The following is a 21,678-nucleotide window of genomic DNA, read 5'->3' as shown; positions in this document are numbered from 1 at the left end:
TCAATTAAATGCAAAAGCAAACATGAATAGAGGTAGAACAGTAGATTCTGTCCATCTGTGAAGTTTAAAGTGGTAATACGTATCTGGAACATCAAGAGAAGGATGCAGCAAACAGCTTTTGTGCTGCTTCTGAATTTGCAGGATTGTCCAGTGCTCAGAAGTTGTGACCAAGTCTGCAGTCTTCTACATCAGCAATGTTTCTGAACTCAGTATTTGTGTGAACGTGGGGATTCCTTCCTTCCCTTGACTGGGATCCTGCTTCTTAGGGTGGTGTGTTAGGAATTACGATGAGAGACACCAAACATTGTACACCTTATGGTTGTACAGTGGGAATTGTTCTGCTGCCGTCCTGTAATGAAGATGTATCTTCAGGTCTGGGCAGTGTTGTCTAGATTAACTGTCTACCCTGACAGTGGGAGTGCCCACCAATATATCTCTTTCTGAACAGACTTTCCAACTCCAGATAGTGCTTAGCCTTCTCTGTCATTGCATCTCTTCCTAACAGACAGCTCAAGGGAGAGGGACCCAAAACTGTGCATAGCCTGAGTTTGTGTCTTTGCCCAAACCTTCCTTAGCAGTTTATTTTGATGGGCCAATTAGTTATCTCTTCTAGGTGATAAATCTGCAAAACCCATCTGCAGAGTGGTGTGGAACCACAGAAACCATGCAGCTTAGTGAAGGGGAGATTTGCTTAGTGCTGTGCAGGATGAGACTTGAAGCGGTTACTGAATCCACGGAGATGCTGAGATGTTTGCTGTTCTGTGTTGTTGTTTATACCATGCTTCCAGTGTGCTTTCAGCCTCCCCCGGGACCCTCTCCATCCTGCTGCTAACGTGCTGGGAGCTTGCATGGTATGTGGCTGTGTGCCAGCACTTGGTTTTTGCCTGGTGTCCAAGGCTGCAGGACTTGTAGTGCACATAGGCTTTTGGAGGACTGCAGTAACCCCTACAAACCCCTACAACATATTTGCAAGTGCGGTTTGCTTGTTTTCAGGAATTTCCCTGCAGAGTGAGATCTCAAACTGGGTGAAATCCCCCCCTCGGATGCCCAATACTGAGTAAACTCTTTGAACTGTCTGACACTTTGTCTCCCACTGTAGCCTTGTTAGCAAAACTGCATGACTTGACATCTGCAAAACTGACCTGTGGCTGAATTGAAATTCGTCTCTGTGTTTTTGGGGAACCACAAGAGATAGCGGAAGAAATGTCCAAAGGTCATGCTGCCCTTACCTGCTCCAAAGCAAGATGAACCACACCTAATCCATTGCAGAAGCAGGTTGTCTAAGCTCTTTTCAAAAGCAAATTCAGAGCTATGAGAAGAAACTTGTTATACTGTGAAACACCACTCTGCAGTTGAAACTGCAGCCTTTAGAAGGCAGTTGAGCCCTGCTGGTTTGTGTTGAAGGTATGTGACATGCATCTAATTCTTCCTCAGACTCAATTAGAAGGTGCTTTCTGTGTCATTAGCAGCTCAGTGGAGAGAAATGCTTCAGCCTGTAATTATCAGAAGGGCCATCGTTTTATTTGGGGTATCCAGCAAAGTGCTTGTAGACCACAGTAGGTTCTCAGTCAGGATAAAGGAACTCTTGGGTTTCCCTGACTTTCAAGCGTGATGTAAGCCATCTTAAAGCAACCTTGTTTGTGGGGTGTGCTGAGCGTGTATTGGAGCTGAAAGCCCTTGAAACTGCCAGTTACACCTCTGGCTAACTCTTATCTACTGGTTAGGAATGGACAGGCTCCTGGCTGAGGAAGCACCTGCTCCTATAACAGCCAAGGAGAGACCAAGGGTGGGAAATCCGCCTGTATAATCTGATGAGCATTAAACTAGCCAAGCCAAAAACTAAGGAACTGAGTTAATCTGCTGCTCTTTCTCCCTCCCTCATACAGAGGTAAGTTAAGAGTGCAGTTCCATCTCAGTCTCAGGATTTGACTGGGGCTGTGCTCAAAATGGTATACAAAAAAAACCCCCGATCTTTGATATGTGGAGTTAACAATATAGGAGATAACAGGGACAGCTGGGTAGCTGCAGTATGCTATAGGAGCACTCCAGCCAAATTCCCATTTCCTGCATTGAGGCCAGGTGCAAATGCTTCATCCCCAGTCCTGAGGGGGTGGCATGCTGTGTGCAGCAAGCATGTGTCTGCCAAGGAAGCGCTGGCTGATAAAGCAGCTTGTCTGCCCTCAAGTCTTGGTCTCGGATTGCAGCTCCCTTTGCTTTCAAAGAGAACATCCCTGCTGACATGGAGTTAGTAGGCAGTGAAAGCTGCCTGAAGCTCGATTCCTAGACAGGGCTGTGAAGGAAAGCAGAGTGGGAGGAAGAAGAGGGCATGCGCCAGCTCTGTTTTCTTTTGGGCAGCCTGAAGGAGTGGTGGTGTATTCCTGCTTTCTAAAGCCATAGACATGAAATGGCTGCGGATGACTTCACAGTCTGATCTGTTTTGACAGGTAGACTTTTGGGGCCATACAGTTTATGTACTACAATGAGTGGTGATATAATTGTCTTCAAAACCAATGAAAATCAGTCCTGGGACTACAAAGCTGCCTGGATCTGAAACTTGGTTGCTCTAGGGGGTCTTCGGACTGTGTAGTAATAGTAAGGTTGCAGTCGACCTGGTAAGCCTCTATACCTGCATTTCCTTTCTTGAGATCATTTATTTTAAAGATAGTGGAATTTACTACCTTTAAAAAGGAAAAAGAGACTTCTGGGTAGGAACATGATTACCACCAGTTCCCAGTTTTTGGATGGTGTTTCATTTACCCCCGTGTGATTTCTGGGCTCTCAAGCAAACCAAATTCACATGCTGCCTCTTCTAAACTTTGTCTGGCTGCTGTTAAAATTTAATGCTCTGTACTTTCAGTTCTCTGCCATCCAACATCTCCCTGCTAAAGCGGCTCATGCACTGAGTAATGTATATGTAATCACAGTGGCAGCAAGAAAAGGAATCTTTTTAATTAGGCAACTCAGGAAAGGCCGGAAAGGCAGTTCTGCTCACTGCCTGTTACATGTTTTATTACCAAATACCTGTGTATGTGTCTGTCTTGGAACTTGTGTTTGTGGGAATCTGATCTGCTGGCAATCTTTCCCAGAACACTAATTTCTAATTTCTGCACCTCAGAAGTAGTAGGAGTGTGCTAAAGCTCTCCCACGGCTGGAAGGAAGCCTGGGCAACACGAGCATGTGCCTGCTGCTTCTCTGAGATAGAGGATAGCATATGGTGGCAAATCTGACCAACTTTTCAGCTATTGCTGCTGCCTGGGGAAAGGGAGCAAGCATCTGCTCTGATTGCTGCACAGAGCCTGGGTGGGGAGCGATGCTTGGAGCTGCAGAGAGCAGTGCCTGCTCCCACTGCCGGCTGCTTGATGGTGATCCTGCCTCCCTCCTGCCTGCAGAAAGCCTCTACTTCTGCCTTCCACACTGATGATGTTTCTCTGAGCGGCTGCAACCTGTGCTTTGGGGCTGTGCTGCAGCCCTCATCGCTGCAGCGTGCAGAGAGCAGCAGCTCCTCGAGGTAGGAGCAGGGTCTCACTGCGTGTCTGCAGGGTGCTGAGGGCCCTGATCTGCACGGCCTCTGTGCCACCAAAATGTAAATAGTGATGTGTAGATAAAGATGAGGTCAAGGAACATCTCTTCAACTTGATAATTTTCCCTGGTGGGGAGATTTGTCACTGCTTCTGGCTGGGCTGGAATCACTCCAGGTTTTGGTCAGTGTCCAAGTAACTGTGCAGAAACATTATATGACATAAAGAGTTGTCAGGCTCGCACGATAACACAAAGCTCGCTACCTTCTAATTTTGCAATCAAAACAAATAGTCCCCTGTGCTGCAGGAACAGCAGCGAGGGAATGAGCCATCCATTAAATGTTCTGCATTGCCAAAGGAAGTGGCAGAGCCGTTAGCTGAAGCAGCAGGCTTACTGGCACAACGTGCATTTCATGGGGCTTTATGGCTTCTTTTAAAATAGTCTCCACCACTGCAGACAGCCTGTGGGCTGCATCAGCTGAGCAAAACGTTATCCTACTAGGACAGGGAATTATTGTTGTGTTTGGTTTTGTTTTTGTCATGCCAGCTGTCTCTGCACTGACTGACCAATGCAAGCAACTCAACGAAATAAAAGTTTAAAAACAAACAGAAAACCAACCTTCCAACCTAGCTGCGTTTTCTGATGGCTGGTTTGGCTGAAGGACAAGCTAAACCTGGCAGCTTTGGGATTGCAGCTTAGCAGAAAAGGACAGGCTTGTGAACTCCAGAGAAGCAGTGTTTGTTGGAGGGTTTGAGTTTAGCTTTTAATTATCATCTGTAACTCAGATGGATAGGAATAAGGGGAAATACACAATATTGAAGCAGTGTATGCTCTTCTATTTGTGCTAGCAAGAGGTTGTACTTCAAATCTGTAATATTAAAGGTGTAGTTGTGCAGCCAGAAAAGTCAGGGACAGCTTGTGTCACGTGAACACTAAAGGTCTGTAGAACGAGGTAAGTTAATTAAATTAACTTAATTTTAACTTCAGTTATTACTCCAGGGCTAAAAAGCCCAACCTTAGACCCTCACTGGAAGATGGCTGTGCAGAGAGTGGTTTTGGCAGTCCTCTTTCCAGGTCTGTGCAATGCTTTGTGCAGTGCTGCATTGGTTCCTAACTGTGCTCTCTTGGAGTTTAAATCACTATTGATGCTAACGCAGAGTATAAAGATGCTGGAGTGCTTAGACCAGAGCTGTTTGTTTTTAATTCTACCTGTAATGGTAGAAAATTCATTTGTTTCCTTATTTTGTTTTTAATGAGTGAATCTATTTAAAGTGGATGATTTGTATGAGAAGATGGGCAGGTTGTGCCTTTCCTCATTTAATAACTGAGACCTGACAGCTAGGAGATGTCTCGTGGAAAGCCGTTGCCTATCTGAATTCACTGTCATGCACTCTGTTAGGAAGTGGGATATTTCCAAAGCATTTGCACTTCAGATTTCTCCTAATCCTGCTTTTTTTTTTTTTTTTCTTCTTTAAGTGCTATGTTGAAACTAAAAAGGAATCTGACATCAGGGCAGCTTCCCCTGCAAACAGTGAAGAATCTGATGGGGCGAGGGTTAAAAGGGTGCCTGCAGCTGCTGGGCACCCAGAGAAGCAGTCCCTGTGTCACAGAGCTGCCAGGTTCCAGAGTGCTCTCCTGGTTACAGAGCTGTTGGGTACCTGAGTGCAGATAGCTCTGCTGTTTGGACGAGCCTGGAAAGATGGGCACCTCAATATCCCTCTCTGTTGCAGGTCTATTTGTTTGCACACATCTATTTTTGTAAGATTCCCCTAAATTAGGTACCTGTTTACTCCTTGCTGTCATCTAATCAGTGACTCAAAGGGTAAGGTGGTGTTCTATATTTAGCCCAGATATTTAGCAGAGATGATTACGATTCTATTAAGGAAGAGTTATTTTTCTAGGATGTCTTGGCGTGCTCTCCTTCCTTCTGTATCACTGCAGTTCCCATCTCAGTTCACATCTCTGTGTGAGAAGGAAGCATATGTCAGTGAGAGTATATCTGTGGTTTTCTGAGCATATTTCACATAATTTGCCTCTAGAAAGTGGCTGTGGTCTGTTTGCCAGAAGAAGGGTAGCTGCAGTTCTGATGTGAATTGAAATATCGAATGTTTATGGAAGATGACACAGCAGAGCTGTTTACCATATGCTATACAAGAGGCAGTGATACTAGACCGACCGTTTGTTTTTCCCCTGGAGTTTGCTAGGGAAAAATAGAGCAACGTAATGCAATATGTTTATTCTTCCATTTTTCATACGTCTCCTTGAGTGCTCATGACTCTGGTCTTTTAGCCAAGCCATGGGGAGCAGTGTAAGTATAACACAAATGATTTACACTGAGCCTATATCTTGAGATTTCCATATAAAACTGGGGCCCAGGCAAGGGGCCGCAGTAATAGGCATAGTTAAGACATTTGCTATTCAGCGTGCAGATAGCTTCCAGTTAGGATGTTTCTGGTGACTCCTTTCATTTGCAGCTGATCCTAGCACTCTTTGCAGGCCCATTCTCTTCTCTTGAAGGGGATCCTCTGACAGCTGGAGCTGCCAGCTCTTGATTCTGAGATGTCAGACTCGCCATTGCACCAGCATGGGGATGTGCAAGCAGGCTCAGTGCCAGCAGCACGGGTCTAGAGGAGGCACGGCTGTGTTTACCCAGAGCTGCCTGCTATGGATTTACTAGCTTGAGTCAGCACATTTGTGGGAGTGTCTGCATTACATCCCAGCTGTGTTCTACCCTGTGTTCCTGCACAAAGATGCCCTCTGAACTAGGTAAAGCTCACTGACTTTGTGCAGGCTTTGAATTTGGGAATTGCTGTTCCCGCGCTCTCTCGTGTCTTGAGCTATGTTTGTCATCAAGGTAACAAAGTTTGTTATGGAAGATGAGGCAGGTAGGGTAAATGGCCTGAGTTGAGGCATTTCTACTATTGGTAGTGTTTGGATATGCCAACTTCAAATGAATATCAACACTTAAAATGTTGTCCTCTTCCCCTCGTTTGCTTTAGGTTGCATGGTTGGACCCTGGAAATGGGATGTCAGTCCCATTCAGGGAGCATAAAGGAAGAAGGAGGATCTCCCAGTTGCTGCTGCTGTGACAGCGAGTGAGAGCACGAGCAGGAAGATGTCGACAGTCACTTCAGCAATTCAGGCTCCTCAGGGCCCTGTGAATCCACCACCTCCAGAGGTCACTAATCCTAATAAGCCTGGCCGGAAGACCAACCAATTGCAGTATATGCAAAATGTTGTTGTAAAGACCTTATGGAAACATCAGTTTGCTTGGCCTTTCTACCAACCTGTTGATGCAATTAAATTGAATTTACCGGTACGTATCTGTCATGTTCTCTGTATTGTGTTCTTGGAAAGCTGTGTTAGAGTTAGATCAGTTTTCTGATCATTGGTTCAGGTTGCTTTTGGTGATTACCTTGAATATTCTCAGGCTCACCCAACTTAAAGATTGCTTTTCAGAGCTGGAGAGGTGCAGGTCTCTGAAGGAGAAAATCACTCCTTCACTTAGTAGAGGAGAACAACGCACAGGCAAGCTGCCTTAGAGTAACTGAAGCATAGTGCTTCATCTGTGGCTTACCTGCACTTACATCTTCTCACACCTTGTCCCACTTCTGTCCAATCTGAGTGATAGACTGGAAGCCTGTGCTCTGTGGTGAGTTTGACTGGACTCAGTGTCGTTGGTGCTTCCTCTGGACCTTCCTCAGTTTGCTGGTGACTTCGGTGTTGAGGGAGATGCTAATACTTTGGTGCAAAATAGTTTCAAATGCAGTACTGGAGGCACAAATAACAGACCAGTTGCATTTATCTATTTGCCTCCTGGGCTTAATTATGTATATCCTGTCTCTGTCAGAACAGAGAGTACAAGGCAACCAGCTTATTCATGAGTGAACAAAGTTTTCTGATAAGCTTTCTTCCAGTGAGCAGAACCATTTAACATTTACTTCTTCAAAGTGGTCCTGTGGATGTAAATATCTCAGCAGTGGAGGCAAGCCCCTACCCACCTGTCATATTAAACACAGTGCCCCCCATCTGCCCTGCTGTCCATCCCTCCAGGCGGGCCACTGCAAATCTATTCTGACTGCTTTGAACAGGAGGATTGCATGTAGGATTGAAGGAGCGAGGCTCTGGGATGTGAGATGTGCAGAGCTTTAGTTACCTCAGGTTATGACCTAATTTTATGGACTGGGTCAGGAGTCTTCTGAACTCGGTAATCTTGTTGATGGGTGCTATTTAAAGTGCGAGGCAAAAGAGTGAAACACTTCACACGTGTAGAAGATTCCACTCAGTCTTTGCTCTTTTGTGTCACCTTTTTGTGGATTTTGTTTCTCAGCAAAGCGTTTTGAAGTGGTTTTAGGGCAGGTTACCAGAGAATTTGAAGGAGGAGTCAGTTGGAAGAATAATTGTTTTTCACATATGGTCTAAATCAGATCTGCACAAGTCCAGTAACCAGCAGGATTGCCTTTTCTGTCCTGGAAAAAAAAAGTGGTTTCTCAGGTTGTGCCTGAGAGTGGCCAGGGGCTGCGTGTGGCTTCGTGCTCACATGCAGTGAGAGGCACTGCTGCCTCACTTCGGAATGAGAAAATTACAGCATGTAACCTCGCGTGCCTAGAGTGTCTCCAGACTAATCACAGCCTCTACAAATGCTTGAGTCCAGCCCAGAGAGAAACTAGGTTAACACATGGAATCCTTTGGAGACCATTTCAAGAGAGTCGCTGGAAGTCGTAGCGCAGTCTTGGCCAGCGCTGCCACTGATAAACTTCTGTAAGTGCTGAGTGTCTAAAGACAGTCTTACAGTAAGGCAGGCAGAAATGCAGTTTCCCAAATTGCTGCCAGTCCTCAGTTCAGCTGAACAGCCAACCAAAGTTAGTGCTATCCCTGTTACCCCGGCTTCTGGTCTGATGTGAGAGTGAATCGCATCACTGCGGTGTTAGCTGGCTGTGAAGTGTGCCAGCCTTCATCATCTGGTGCACCATCCACAGCCTCACTAAGGGGTACTGAGGCTGCAAACTCCTTAAGGGAGAGCTGCTCAGAAAGCGTGTTTTCTTCCACATTCTGCTGTTACTGCCTTCCCTGTCCAGCTGTCCTTATACAAAGCTGGTCATGTCCAAGTAGGCATTTGTATGTGTGCTAGAGTGTGTACTGGGGGAGCTGGGAAAAGCTGGCTGTTATAGAGGGGGTTCTGATGCTTTGTAATTAAGTTCATAATGATGATAAGCTATGAATTAGAAAACAGAAGTAAAAAATGGTATTTGCAAAAAGAAAAAAATGGGGATGTGTGTTTTGGAGGGGGTGTGAGGAGAAAGCTGGGAGTAGAGTGAGATGTGGGTGCACTTTTTTTCTTGTGTCAGGAGATGTAACATCTTTCCTGTTTCTCCAACAGGATTATCACAAAATAATAAAAAACCCCATGGACATGGGGACTATCAAGAAACGCCTGGAACATAACTATTACTGGAGTGCCAGTGAATGTATGCAGGATTTCAACACCATGTTTACAAATTGTTATATTTATAACAAGGTAAAAAGCCTAGACAAGCACTTAGCTGGGGCACTGCCTAGGAAAAAAGCAAGTTGTTACAGCACAAGTTTTAAATAGGGCATCTCCTCTGTGCTGCAGGCCCTCCTTGCAAGGATTCAAGATGCCACCAGTTGGAACTGCATCACTTGAAATGCACAGAGCTGTCTTTCTGCCATGTCCTTCTTCCCTTGCAGTAGTTAAAATGGCAAATATGCATATAATTATAAGGCACATTTCTGTTTTGGAGTTGCATAGCAAGTTTTGATTCATTTTCATTTAGGAGCTCTTCAGGATGAGCTGAAGTTTGTGTAATACTCTGCAGGTGTTTTGTGGGCTGTTAATGCTGTGTTGCACTGGTTGTCTAGCAGTAAGCAATGTCTCCTGCAGAGAGCAGTTCAGTAAGCTGATAAACTCTGTCCTGTATCTCATTCATACTTACACATCTTTGAATTGCCTATTAATGTTTTGGATTTGTCTTATTTGCTGCTTTGTTAGGTTGTTAAAAGCTGGTATTCTTTGTTGCAATGGCTTGTCATCGTTGACCCATGTTGGAAAGCAAGTTAAAGTAAACAAGTTAATTAGTTTGAACCACAGGCTATGTTTACACTTTTCTCTGGGACCTGTTGGCAAGCAGGGAGGATGGCTCATCTGTTCCAGTTTTCTGCTTCCACACTGATGCTAGTTATCAGGACTTCCAGCAGAAGCCCGATATTCTCTGGATGAAATGTTTAAAGGCTGTGATTATTACATTCTGCACTAGATTAGAAGAGCAGGAGAGTTGCATGCAAGGAGAGAAAAGAGCTAATCTGTTTATTATCAGGGAATTGAGTACCATCACTTATTTGAAGGGCAGCATCACTGGGGATTTCAAAGTGTGATCTTGTACCTTCTGATGTGTGGATGACACAGCTCAGGCTTGTCTTCTTCCTGCAGCCCACAGATGACATCGTCCTTATGGCCCAAGCCCTTGAGAAGATATTTCTGCAGAAGGTTGCTCAGATGCCTCAGGAGGAAGTCGAGTTATTACCCCCAGTTCCTAAAGGCAAAGGTCGTAAACCATCGGTGGGCTCACAGAGTGCAGGTATTTCCCTGATCTGGTGTCAGTAGATGTTACAAGCCTGTTGCTAAGGTCTGACCCATGTTCCAAGCTGATTTTGCAGATGGTGAAGAGGCTGGGAAAGGAACTGTGCAGTCTAACAGAGCAGTGGAGTGAGAGATGGCTAGATAATGTTCACCCAGTGTTTCAGGCCTTGTCTGTCTTACTGCCACTCTGTTTGTCATATGAATATCTGTGATGCATCCATCTGCACAGCACATCAGTGGGGAAGGGCAGTGCTGTTGCTTTCTGTATGCAAAGAAGAAACCAAGGCACAGAGAGCTGAGGGAGGTAGATGTGTGCAGGTGTGGTGCGTTTTGCTTGCACTGGGCTGGCCTCAAGCTCATGGTAGGAAGACTCAGGTCAAGTAATTGGTTCTCCAGTTCTTGTTGGACCCTGAGTAACAGCACCAGGCAAATCTCACTCGGTGTCCTGTGTGCTCTTCCTGTGGCCATGAATTGGGGACCAATTTTGCCAAGCCCCTGACTGCCCGGTACAGCAGCACCACTGTCACTTTGCTCCCCATGTCTTGTCAGCACTTGTAACCGTCGGTACATCACAACGTGTTTTCACTTTGTCCTTTGAAAGGAGCACAGCAAGCAGTGGCCGTGTCTTCTGTCTCCCCGCCGGCCCCGTTCCAGAGCGTCCCTCCAGCCGTGTCTCAGACGCCCGTCATCGCTGCCACCCCTGTGCCAACCATCACTGCTAATGTCCCACCTGTCACTGCCCCACCTGCCGCTGCTCCCCCTCCTCCTGCTGCTCCAATAATGCCCGTGGTTCCTCCTACGCCGCCGGTAGTCAAGGTAAACAGAACTTGACCTCTTCCTCTTCACAAAGCAATATTGCTAAGCAGTGCTTTAATTTCATCCCCTCGTTGCTGGTTACGTGCAGTATTTCTCTTGGTGTTTGACTCCTTGCTTCTCTGGCCATCGTTGTCCCTTTGGGATGTGCTCAGACAAGTGCTTGCTGTTGGGTTTGAGTGGGTTGGGCAAAGTTTTGTCAGTTTTACCACAGCCCAACTCAGGTGGTGTTGACTACAATTGCTCCAACTCAATTACAAGCTCTTATCTGACCATAGCCTTAGCCGGGGTGGATGCTTCATGAATCAGAAGGCTATTGGAGATTTCTCCTGTTTTGATCTATGTTACCCAAAGCATCTTTTCCCTCCAACTGAATCTCTGATTTTTCCTGGGACTGTTCCTTTAAGATTTGCACACTCCAGCACAGGAGTGTTTCTCTCTGCTGTAAACCAGTTCAAGACAAGCCTGCCACTCCAGCTGGAGGAGATTGGTGTTGCCTGCAGGTTTTGGGTACATTAATTTTGTCTTCCTTACTGAGTAACCTTCTGGGAGGTGTCAATGGTGTTTTGCTATGTTAATTTATGTGTAAGTGAAAATGTTGCTTTAAATAATTGCAGTTTTCCTAGCAAGCTGTATATTGCTTTAAAAAGAGATAAAAACGTACGTTAGATGACATTTTTTTGTTCTCTACAATAAGAATTTAAGTGCAGAAGCATCAGCATTCTTGATTTAAGGTTGCATGGGCCAGTGGAGCCACAGAATTTGTTTTCCCTGTTTCACCCAACAGGCTGGGAATTACTTAAGGATGTTGTAAATCTGATCTCACAGCTGTCCTCCTCAGGAGCCTGTTTCATAATGCAATGTCTGACCAAATCATTTGCTTCTGAGAATCACTTTAGTTTCAAAATTCAAGGATGAACCCAAAAGCAAAAATATGCAAATATGTACTGCAAAGATAATCCTGCTTGGGATTTACTTAAGACTTGCCTTAGATTTCCTTGGGGACCATTTTATTTGATTTTTTTTTTTTCCTTCCCTTTTTTTTTTTTTCTTTTTTTGTTTCCTCCAGAATTGCTCCTTCATAGGAGCAAAAGGAAGAACTGACTGGACAATAACAGCTTGAATTAACGTGGGATGTGTGTTTTATTTGCTCGAAACGAAATCATTCCATTCTTAACTCTTGTCCGTAACGAACAATCTGCCTTAGCACATTCACTAAGTAAAAGGGAGTGAAGGCTCATAGGTCTTTGGTGATTAATATGCTTTGGTTCAGAACTTATAGCCTGATCCTGCCACTGGGGACTCAGACATGTGGTTAAGTTACTGACACTTACTAAGTCACCATGCATCAGCTGAGCTGCAGTAATCGACTGGGCGCACTCCTTTCCTTTGGCAAACATGAGGTAAGAGTCCTTAGTTTAAATCTCAGTGAAATGTGTAGAGCTTACGTGTTTTGCATCCTGTTTGGGGTTGGGTTGGAGATGTGCAGATGGCTGGTTACTGTGGCTCAGATGACATGCAGTGTCGTTGTCACTGAATTGCGCGTTGAAGCCTCTAGTCGCAAGTCCCGTTTATCCCAGTGAAATGATCACGTTTTCTGTCAGAGGACAAGGCAGATCTCAGGAATGAGGATGAATTGTGCTAGGTTTCTCCTAGCTCGGTCTGAGAACCGGGCTCGTTACTCATCAGCTCTCTCCATTTGTTGTTTCAGAAAAAGGGAGTGAAGCGGAAAGCGGACACGACCACCCCCACCACCTCTGTGATCACTGCCAGCAGGAGCGAGTCCCCCACGCCCCTCTCAGACCCCAAACAGGCCAAAATCATCGCACGGAGGGAGAGCGGCGGCCGGCCCATCAAACCACCAAAGAAAGACCTTGAGGACGGAGAGGTCCCCCAGCATGCGGGGAAGAAGGGCAAACTGTCTGAGCACCTCAAGTACTGTGACAGCATTCTCAAGGAGATGCTTTCCAAGAAGCATGCGGCCTACGCATGGCCCTTTTACAAGCCCGTGGATGCAGAGGCCTTGGAATTACATGACTATCACGATATTATCAAACACCCCATGGATCTCAGTACTGTTAAAGTACGTCCACGCTTACCACCTCTCTTGCAGGATATCTCAGCCCTCTGGTTGCAGAGGACTGGCTCCTTCTGGTGGGGGAGGGAAGGGACAAGGGTGGAAAATGAAAACTGTTTGGATGTTATCTGGATATTTTTATATTTTGTTTCCTTACCCTCTCTTTTTTTTTTTTTTTTTTTCCCCATAATCTGGGATGTGTTTTTTTTCTGCCCTACAAAGCACACTGTGTGGCATCCTCTCCTCTTTGTGAACAGTCCAGCTGTTTACACTTGTGTCATTGGGATTATGTTGCACTCAGAAGAAGAGGTGCTGTATTTCATAGGATTCAATTGATAGTATCCCATTTCCAGAAGCTGCTGCCTGGCTAGTTGTTGGCATGATGTGTGGTCTAGATAGGCTTACACTGAGCAATTCCAGCTGGAGCATGAAGATCAACTGGTGTTTAGGTGAGGGGAGGAAATAATGTGATGCTTACGTGGTTCAAGCTTCGCTCTTCAGAGCCTTAGCTTACTGTGGTCCAGTATTCAGTGTGTTTTTCTCAGTAGACTGGGAAGCTTCTCTGAGTCCCTTCTAAATATCTGTGGAGGACAGCTGTGTTACTCTAGTTCCCTTCTTGTCCATTGGAATCAGTGTTGATGGAGATGAGACTTTCTTCTGCGTGCAGAAAGTTAAGGTGTGTTTGCTGGCTTTCAGGATGAGCTGTGCACCCAGCTTGGCCCCTGTGTGGGATTGTCTCAGAGGCCTGGATGACTAAAGAGCAGCTGCATTCCTGGTTCCTTATATGTTCCTTGGCAAGCAGTTTGCAGTGCTCTGGTGTGCCATGCCATTTGGCTGTGGTGCTGCAGTGGTTCTTACTGCAGCTACTCTCTTTTAAGGTGGTGAGAGAATAGTCATCACAGCCTGTGCTGAGGGCTAGATAAAGAGTTAGTGGTGTCTGAGTTATTCACTGCCCTGATACCATGGTCTTTGGCAAGTTTCCCCACGGCTCTGTGCCTTTGTTTTTCCAACCATTACATGGAGAGAATAATGCTTAGCCTACCCCACAGGGCTGTTGTGAGGGCAGATGTCTGGAAGCTGTTATCTAAGTCTTAATTGTTATTGATTGGGTTTTACCCAAGCTTTGCTAAAGGCCTGCAGCAATTTCCTTGGAGAGATGAGAATAAGAAGGGTGAGATGAGTTGTGGGCAAGAAGTGGGAGCCTGAAACAAGTGGTACAAAGGTGGGATAAGGGCTGAGATGAAGGTAGTAGTTTGGGAAGCTGGAGCACTTGTGCCTTGCTGATATTCTGCTGGGAGAGGAAGATCCCAGGTTTCCATTTTGCTGTGCTCTGAGGTCCTTGGAGAAGATGAAAAGGGGCCGTATTGGGTCTTCAAACTTGTAAAAGATTGCAGAAAGGGTGGGAACAATGTCTTCTCTTCATCCTTTGTGGGCAGGACAAGGCTTATTTTAAAGCAGGAGAGGCTAGACATTAGGAAACATATTTCTGAACATTAAAGGATACTGAACAATACCACTGATTGCTGAGAGAAATAAGATTTTTCTAGCTGCCTTCCCAGCCCCTCCAGTCCTGCTGTCTATGACTTCTGATTTGCCATTGTAAATGTAAGGGGGAAAAAAAAAGTAGTTAACAGCTGAATATCTCGAAATGAGTTTATAGCCCAAATATGTTCTGTTGCATAATTTTAAAATCTGTTTTCTTTTGTCAAGTTAATTTTTCTTTACAAGAAAGCAAAAAAAAAAAAAAAAAAATCCGCAGATTAAAATGTTGTTGGGCTATGAAACTGTTGGTTTTGGATGAAAGCAAAGCCTTAGATGCTGAAATGTATTTCGCAGGCTGTAATCAGCCCTTGTGTGTGCCAAACAAATACAGCGGATCAAAAAGGCCTTTCACAAAGGAAGATGTATTTTAGAATAAACAGCCCCTCTCGTTTGAACGTATTGTTTTGCTTTGGGGTTGGCCTGAGACACTTTTCAAGCAGGGCCAGCTCTTCTTCAGACAGGAGAGGCACAAACGTAATTCCCTTCCCATCTCTGTGCTGCGGTTCGGAGGATTTTCCTCCTTTATTGTTACCAAGAAAATGAGCTCTCGTGACACAAGTTTGACAGGCAGCTGGCTGTGATACAGTGGGATGAGATGCTGCAGGAGTGCAGCCCCCTTCAGTGCATCCCTGGAGGTGAAATTCTGCCTTTTTCTGGACCAAAGCAGCTTTAGCAATGATTCAAGGTGTTTCCAGTATCTACAGTGGAGCTGTGAAATGTCTGTTGCTTCCATTGGGCAAGCAGGAGTTTTGCTTGGGTTGAGACTTAGGTGTGAGCTGCAGACCTTGAGCCTTCTGCTCTGGTGGAGGATGGATCTGCCCATCCTGTCTGCTGCGTGTCAGGCAGCCCCTTCCCTTCACTGGGGGATGCAGATGCACGAGGCATGCAAAAGGGAGGCCTGCAAGCACTTGGCAAGCAGTGAGTTCCTTCAGACTCTTTAAAATGCAAACGAAATCTAGTGTTAACCTTCTTTAAATTTCCTTTTGGAAGGAGTAATTGGAGTTAAGATTTTATATGTGGTAGTAATACATGCATAAAACCAATTAAGTGCTAGGAGTGCTGTGAATTGTTTTCTAAACCAAGTCATTCAGTCCCAGGCAGCAAGAGAAGTGGATGATGGTGAGGAAAATGAGAGGATCAAGGTGGAAATATTTAGTCCCTGATACTTATCCTCACTGCAGTGAGAAAATAACATTAGGCACAGATTCATGAAGGGCAAATTCTGTATCTCTCAGTTGGACTTTATTAAATCTAGAGTTGCTTTTGTAGCTTGTCTGGCTGTAGACATCACCAAGAGAAGTGTTTTGTGTTAGTCAGACTAGGTGCTAGCCATCTTTTCTGCCTTTTCACATTTATGCAGTGAACATACCCAAGCAGCATGTAGAAACGAGGGTGCTCCTTTAGTTGTAACTGTTGACTTCTTGTCCTTTTGCCCTTTGCTTTACTTACATTGGTTTCTGGTCCAGTAAACGTTTCCTAAATGGCTCTCTAACAAACTATGGGCACTGACAAACTTGCAGAGTATTGTTTAAAAACAAAGAAAATAACCCAAATTTAGAATTATGAGAGTTTAAACTATTGTGGAACTATGTTAGCTTTAGTTGTCTGGTTTTTGTTTACTTCTTTTTAAAAGCAGTGACTCTAAATGTTATTTGGAAACTAATCAGCCTGATCAAACTACTGTTCTCTTAGACAGATGTGATTGTTGAAGTTGTTCTGAGCTCTCTCCATGACGCACATGTCCTCCATGTAATTGTTCAAAATGCCTTTTGTTTATGGCTTTATCTCCCCTTCTCCTTTGGCTTGTTTGCTTGCAGAAAAAGATGGACAGTCGGGAATACCAGGATGCACAAGGTTTTGCAGCAGATATTCGGTTAATGTTCTCTAATTGTTACAAGTACAATCCTCCAGACCACGAAGTGGTAGCCATGGCCAGGAAGCTCCAGGTAATGGTGTAGCTAAATGCATCTTTCAGGGTCTGTTAGCCTAGCTGTGAGGTGTCCATTCAGAGATCCGGGCATGGATTTGCTCTTGGCATCATCGGGGGTGAGTCAGTGATTCCTTCAGCCCTTGAAAAGAGCCTTTTCATGCCCTCTGCTGCAGAAATGTCATGCTCTGCACATGGCATAGCCCAATGCCATGTCCCACTCTTAAAATTTCACAATCATTGGCATATAGAATAATGGGAACTCTTTCTTGGGCCACAAAACGTGGAGATTCAGAAAGCTTCCCCTGCCAAGTCTTGGATAAGCCTTGAACTTTGCCCCTCAAAAGAGGGGCAGCTATTTCTTACTATGATGATTTCAGTCCATGTTCTAGAATGCTCATCATCTTTCAGTATTACAGCACCTTATTTAGTGCAGTAAGACCCTGATCTATGCTAATGTGTCTGCTGTGTTTGAAAGACCAGAATGAGGTCTTTGTGGGTGAGGCTCCTTTGTCACCCGTTTTTTCCCCTCTCTTGTAGGATGTCTTTGAGATGAGGTTTGCAAAGATGCCTGATGAGCCTGCAGAGGCCCCTCCTCCTCCTCCTCCAACAGCACCAGTTGTGAGCAAAAGCACAGAGAGCAGTCACAGCAGTGAGGAGAGCTCTTCTGACTCAGACAGCTCAGACTCGGAAGAAGAGCGAGCCACTCGGCTGGCGGAGCTCCAGGAGCAGGTTACAGTAGTGGCCAAGCTGTGTGTGCATGTGTGTCTGCAGTAGAAAAGGGCTTAGCAGGAAGGAGGATTTAATTTAGTTCTTAAAAATCCCAGCTAGCCTGAGATGCAGCAGGGAGATCACTCCTTCTGCCAGCTCAAAGAGGAAAGCTCTCAGCAGGGAAATAATTAGTGCACTTTTGATGCGATGTTAATTTTCTTTGAGATAACCATTCTCAGTGCTGCTGCTCTGGGCTTGTTTCTGGGCATCCCAGAGTATTCAGCCACCATCGACAGTAGGAGTCTGGGAAGCACTGAGAGATCCATTTAGTGTGAGAGCTCAAGCACGACAAAATCTGTCACAGCTTCCTGTGGGAAGTTTTCACTGTGTACTCCATAGAATGAACTATTTTGACTGTTGTGATTGCAAGACCATAAGCCATAGCTTTTCTTATTATGCTCGTGTAGAGGGCAAGTTGCTACAGTGGTTGTATGTGCTGCTATAATGCAACCAAGCATTAATAAAGTACCCTATCCAGTGTCTCAGAGCAAGGTAGTAGGAAGCAAACCTAGCATTTCAGAGCCCACGTTGTCAGCACTGTAGACAAAGCTATTAAGTATTTTATTTGCCTCCTGTGAAGCAAGAATTAAGTTTTCACATCAGTTAGCTTCTGCACACCTGCACTGCATTCTATGAAGAAGTTCAGATCAGAGTTTCCTAAGTTCAGTCTGCAGGCTTACTAACTTTGAGATATACTTACATGTCCAGGATATGGAGGGAAAAGTGCATGGAGGCATCAGTTTTCTTGCCTTGAAGTCTGATGTATTTTCTCACCATTCTCTTCCAGCTAAAGGCAGTCCATGAGCAGCTAGCTGCGTTGTCCCAAGCGCCAGTGAACAAACCAAAGAAAAAAAAAGAGAAGAAGGAAAAAGAGAAGAAAAAGAAAGACAAAGAGAAGGAAAAGGAAAAGCACAAAGTAAAAGCTGAGGAGGAGAAGAAGCCTAAGGTGGCTCAACCACCAAAGCAAACCCAGCAGAAGAAAGCCCCAGCTAAAAAGGCAAACAGTACGACCACAGCTAGCAGGTGAGAGCTTGTCTCCTGCACATTGCCTTAAGTGGGAACACAAAGAGCCCTCAGCCCAGCTCTGTCCCTCCTGTTCTGTTGTTCCCTGGTGAAGCTCGGTTGTCAGCATGGTTAACTCACCATCGAACAGCATCTCCATTACAGACAGCTTCAGGGAGTTTTCAAGTTGGGGCTGGCAGCACAGCCATCACATTTCCACCTTCTGACTCTTTCAGAATCCCTGCCTAGTCGCTCTCAGATAAGGTTTTGCCTTTTTGCCCAGCCAGCAATAACATGCTATTTTGTTTCTGCCCCCCCTGCTGCTGCTTCGGCTTGTTGTCGTGCCTCACAGCACTAAAATATAATTGGAGTAGAGCAGCTTATCTCAGATTTCTGAACTTTTCCAAAAGTTGTGGTGCTGTTCAAGCTATCTGGCTAGAGGTTCAAAGCCAAAAACATTGGGATGTTTGTTACAAGGGGAGTAGAAGAAAGAGTTCTTTGCTCCTTATATGCCCATGAATGTTTCCATGCTTGCCAATCTCCCCAGGCAGCCCAAGAAAGGAGGAAAACAGGCATCTGCAACCTATGATTCGGATGAGGAGGAGGAAGGCCTGCCCATGACCTATGATGAGAAACGACAGCTCAGCTTGGACATCAACCGCCTGCCTGGGGAGAAGCTGGGCAGAGTGGTGCACATCATCCAGTCACGAGAACCTTCCCTCAGGGACTCCAATCCTGATGAGATAGAAATAGATTTTGAAACCTTGAAGCCCACAACTTTGCGAGAACTGGAGAGATACGTGAAATCTTGTTTACAGAAAAAACAAAGGAAACCATTTTGTAAGTTACCTCTTGGGGCACACAGTCCTTCACGAGCCCTTGGGCTCAGCTTTGGAGTCAGGGCACGTGTGTTGGGATTCTCTTATCCAGCTGCTGGGTATATGATGACTGGGATCTTTAGAGATTCTTTTCTACCTGAGAAAATGGCAGAATTTTTTGGGGGTTTTTTCTTCACATAATGGCCCTCACAAGGAGACTTGGAGGGATCGTTGTATTCCTCTGCAAGACCTGTGTGATATCTTTAGTGCCTTCTACGTTCTAGATAAGCAATACAGTTAAAGTCTCATTATGTTGTGTGTAACATGCATATATGTGGAAGGATCAGTTTCTTACCCTGAGTAGTTTATCATCTAATTAGGAAGGAAGGAAGTGTTGTTTAAAACCCAAACACCAAGGAAATTAATGAATTGCGCACATTTACTTGGGTAAGGTAAGCATTCTGGGTGTGTCTGAGTTGTATGCTTGCCACAGAACTGCTAGTCCTACCACGTATTAATGTGTCAGATAAGGAGGTGCATGTTAATACACTGGGGAGTGTACTGTGCAGTATGGTACAGGCTTTTCTGTGCTTCAGCCACAGAGTAGCCCCTTGAGAATGGAGCCCCAGCTAAATAGCAATAGCATGTCACTTACCTGAGGTGATCCTGGCTCAGTCCATCTATTCATAGGTTAAGTGGGAAGTTGTTCTGATAAGAATATAACACAGAAGCTACTCACGACTCTTGCAGAGCACCTCTGTTTTGTTACCACAGGACTTCCAGGCCACCTGAGCAAAACTCAGTCTTTGACCCTTCTTTTTGCTTTTTGCTACGCTGGTTTGATTTCTTCTTTCCCCTTCCAAGTCCTTTAATTCTGCAGTAGCTGAGGAAAACATTTTCCAGAGTTGCTAGGGATGAGAGGCATCCTTTTGCTTTGGAGTAACACAGATGACCTCAGATGTCTGTCTGTCCACTGCTCTGAGCCCAGCATGCCCTGAGCTGTTGTGCTCGCTCAGCAGGCACCATGCAGATGCATGACCTTCCCCAGACTCTCCTGCTCTCTGCTGCCTATTGTGGTGCTCAGTGTTCTCAAGCACCCTCTTAGGACTTTGCTTTCCAGTTTCCCTTTAAAGGAAAAGAGAAAAAAAGTTGCTTGAAAGCAGTGTGCAGTAATATAGGCATTTCCTTGCTGGATCAGGCAAAATATCTGGCTCCCGTCTGCTTCCGATACTGGCCAACACCTGTGTTCAATTACTCTTGTGAGTGATATTTCTTCTGCTCAGAAGCATTAGCACTGCTGTTACTCCTCACCATTTCCGTCCTGACCGAGGCAGCTACATTCCTGTTGTCTGCCAGCCTTTGCTGGATTTTAATTTTTGTTTGGTTTTATATTTCAAGCAACTTTAAAGCAATCTATTCTCACGTGAGGTGTCTTGAGTTTTAATGGCAGATGCTTGCTTCATCCTGACAGCATTTAATGGGACGCTGTATTTTGCAGGGCAGAAAGCCCATGTAACAATTCTGTAATAACAAACATGTAACTATTGAGCATATAACTGGCTGGTAAGTAACCTGTAACCACAAGATTATTGCACAGATGTATTTCTATCTCCTGGAACACTTTCCAGAAGGCCTCTCTCAAAAAGTGCATGTTACAGGGTGATGGTGACTGATGATCTAGGCAACTTCACGTGTTGTCCTTTATCTGAGATGTGTAGTTGCTACGTGGTCGCTTGATTTGAGCAGCTTCACTGCAAAGTGTTTGCACAGACTTATGTGCCCTGTGAAATAGCAATGTCCACCCTTTTCTGCACCCTCCACAATGCGGTTTCAGAAACTGTATGTTCCTCTTCCACAGCTGCAAGTGGGAAAAAGCAAGCAGCAAAGTCTAAAGAGGAGTTAGCTCAGGAAAAGAAGAAAGAACTAGAAAAACGGCTACAGGATGTCAGTGGGCAGTTAAACAACAACAAGAAACCTGCAAAGAAAGGTAATGGCTGTGGCTGTGTGTGCTGCTGATGCCTGGGAAGTTGTGTGTGCAGGTAGTTGTCTTCACTAAGGCCAACCTGCTGCCTTTGTGTAGCTTTGGGTTTATCTATGGGTGTGGGCACAGCAAGTTACTGCTGGGCACCTGAGCTGCTCTTTGGGGTTTGCTCCGGTCCCTGTCCTGTTGGAAACTCCTCTTGGTGGTAAACAGGACCTGTCTTAGAGGTGATTCAAACTTCGGAGCAAGATGTGCTGCTCTGTTTGTCTCTGCAGGGTTGTTCATACAGTATCACAGTAAACCAGTACCATAGCATGTTGAATAGGTGATTTTTCTCCACGGTGGGATTGAAAAAGCCACCTCATAGTGCAGTAGTGTGAAAGATGGGATGAAAGGTTATTCCAGGGCAAATTGAGCTGCTTCCACCTCGCCCTGAATCATAGCAGGCAGTGAGCACAGCTGCCTGGGCACTCTGTGCCACCTTGCCAGGAGCACTTCACAGCTGTTGGTGGCCATGAAAGATTGGGCCCTGCATTGGAGCCCTGCGGAGGGCACTGCAGTGCTCCAATGCAGGGCCCAGACTTTCATGGCCACCTGCAGCATTAGAAAACCCCGCTGTCCCCTGGG

At 45.4% G+C, this 21,678-nt stretch overlaps 1 protein-coding gene across 4 annotated transcripts in view; it reads left to right on the top strand.

Annotated features, from left to right (window-relative positions):
* Window positions 1–21,678, top strand: part of BRD3 (bromodomain containing 3) — a 32,652-nt gene that overhangs the window by 9,424 nt on the left and 1,550 nt on the right. For 3 of the 4 annotated variants that reach the window (XM_048965903.1, XM_048965901.1, XM_048965902.1), the window contains exons 2-11: window positions 6,519–6,835; window positions 8,900–9,037; window positions 9,971–10,118; window positions 10,722–10,936; window positions 12,645–13,016; window positions 16,370–16,498; window positions 17,020–17,211; window positions 18,038–18,273; window positions 18,800–19,092; window positions 20,929–21,057. In XM_048965903.1, coding sequence (XP_048821860.1) covers window positions 6,635–6,835; window positions 8,900–9,037; window positions 9,971–10,118; window positions 10,722–10,936; window positions 12,645–13,016; window positions 16,370–16,498; window positions 17,020–17,211; window positions 18,038–18,273; window positions 18,800–19,092; window positions 20,929–21,057 — 2,053 coding nt within the window. In that variant the 5' untranslated portion in view covers window positions 6,519–6,634. Of the gene's footprint in view, window positions 1–6,264; window positions 6,286–6,518; window positions 6,836–8,899; window positions 9,038–9,970; window positions 10,119–10,721; window positions 10,937–12,644; window positions 13,017–16,369; window positions 16,499–17,019; window positions 17,212–18,037; window positions 18,274–18,799; window positions 19,093–20,928; window positions 21,058–21,678 lie in introns of those variants that run through there. The other variant, XM_048965904.1, reaches the window with a different exon arrangement.

The sequence above is a fragment of the Lagopus muta genome, chromosome 19 (genome assembly GCF_023343835.1).
Source record: "Lagopus muta isolate bLagMut1 chromosome 19, bLagMut1 primary, whole genome shotgun sequence".
Taxonomy (NCBI): domain Eukaryota; kingdom Metazoa; phylum Chordata; class Aves; order Galliformes; family Phasianidae; genus Lagopus; species Lagopus muta.
This window is presented reverse-complemented; position numbering and strand designations above follow the sequence as displayed.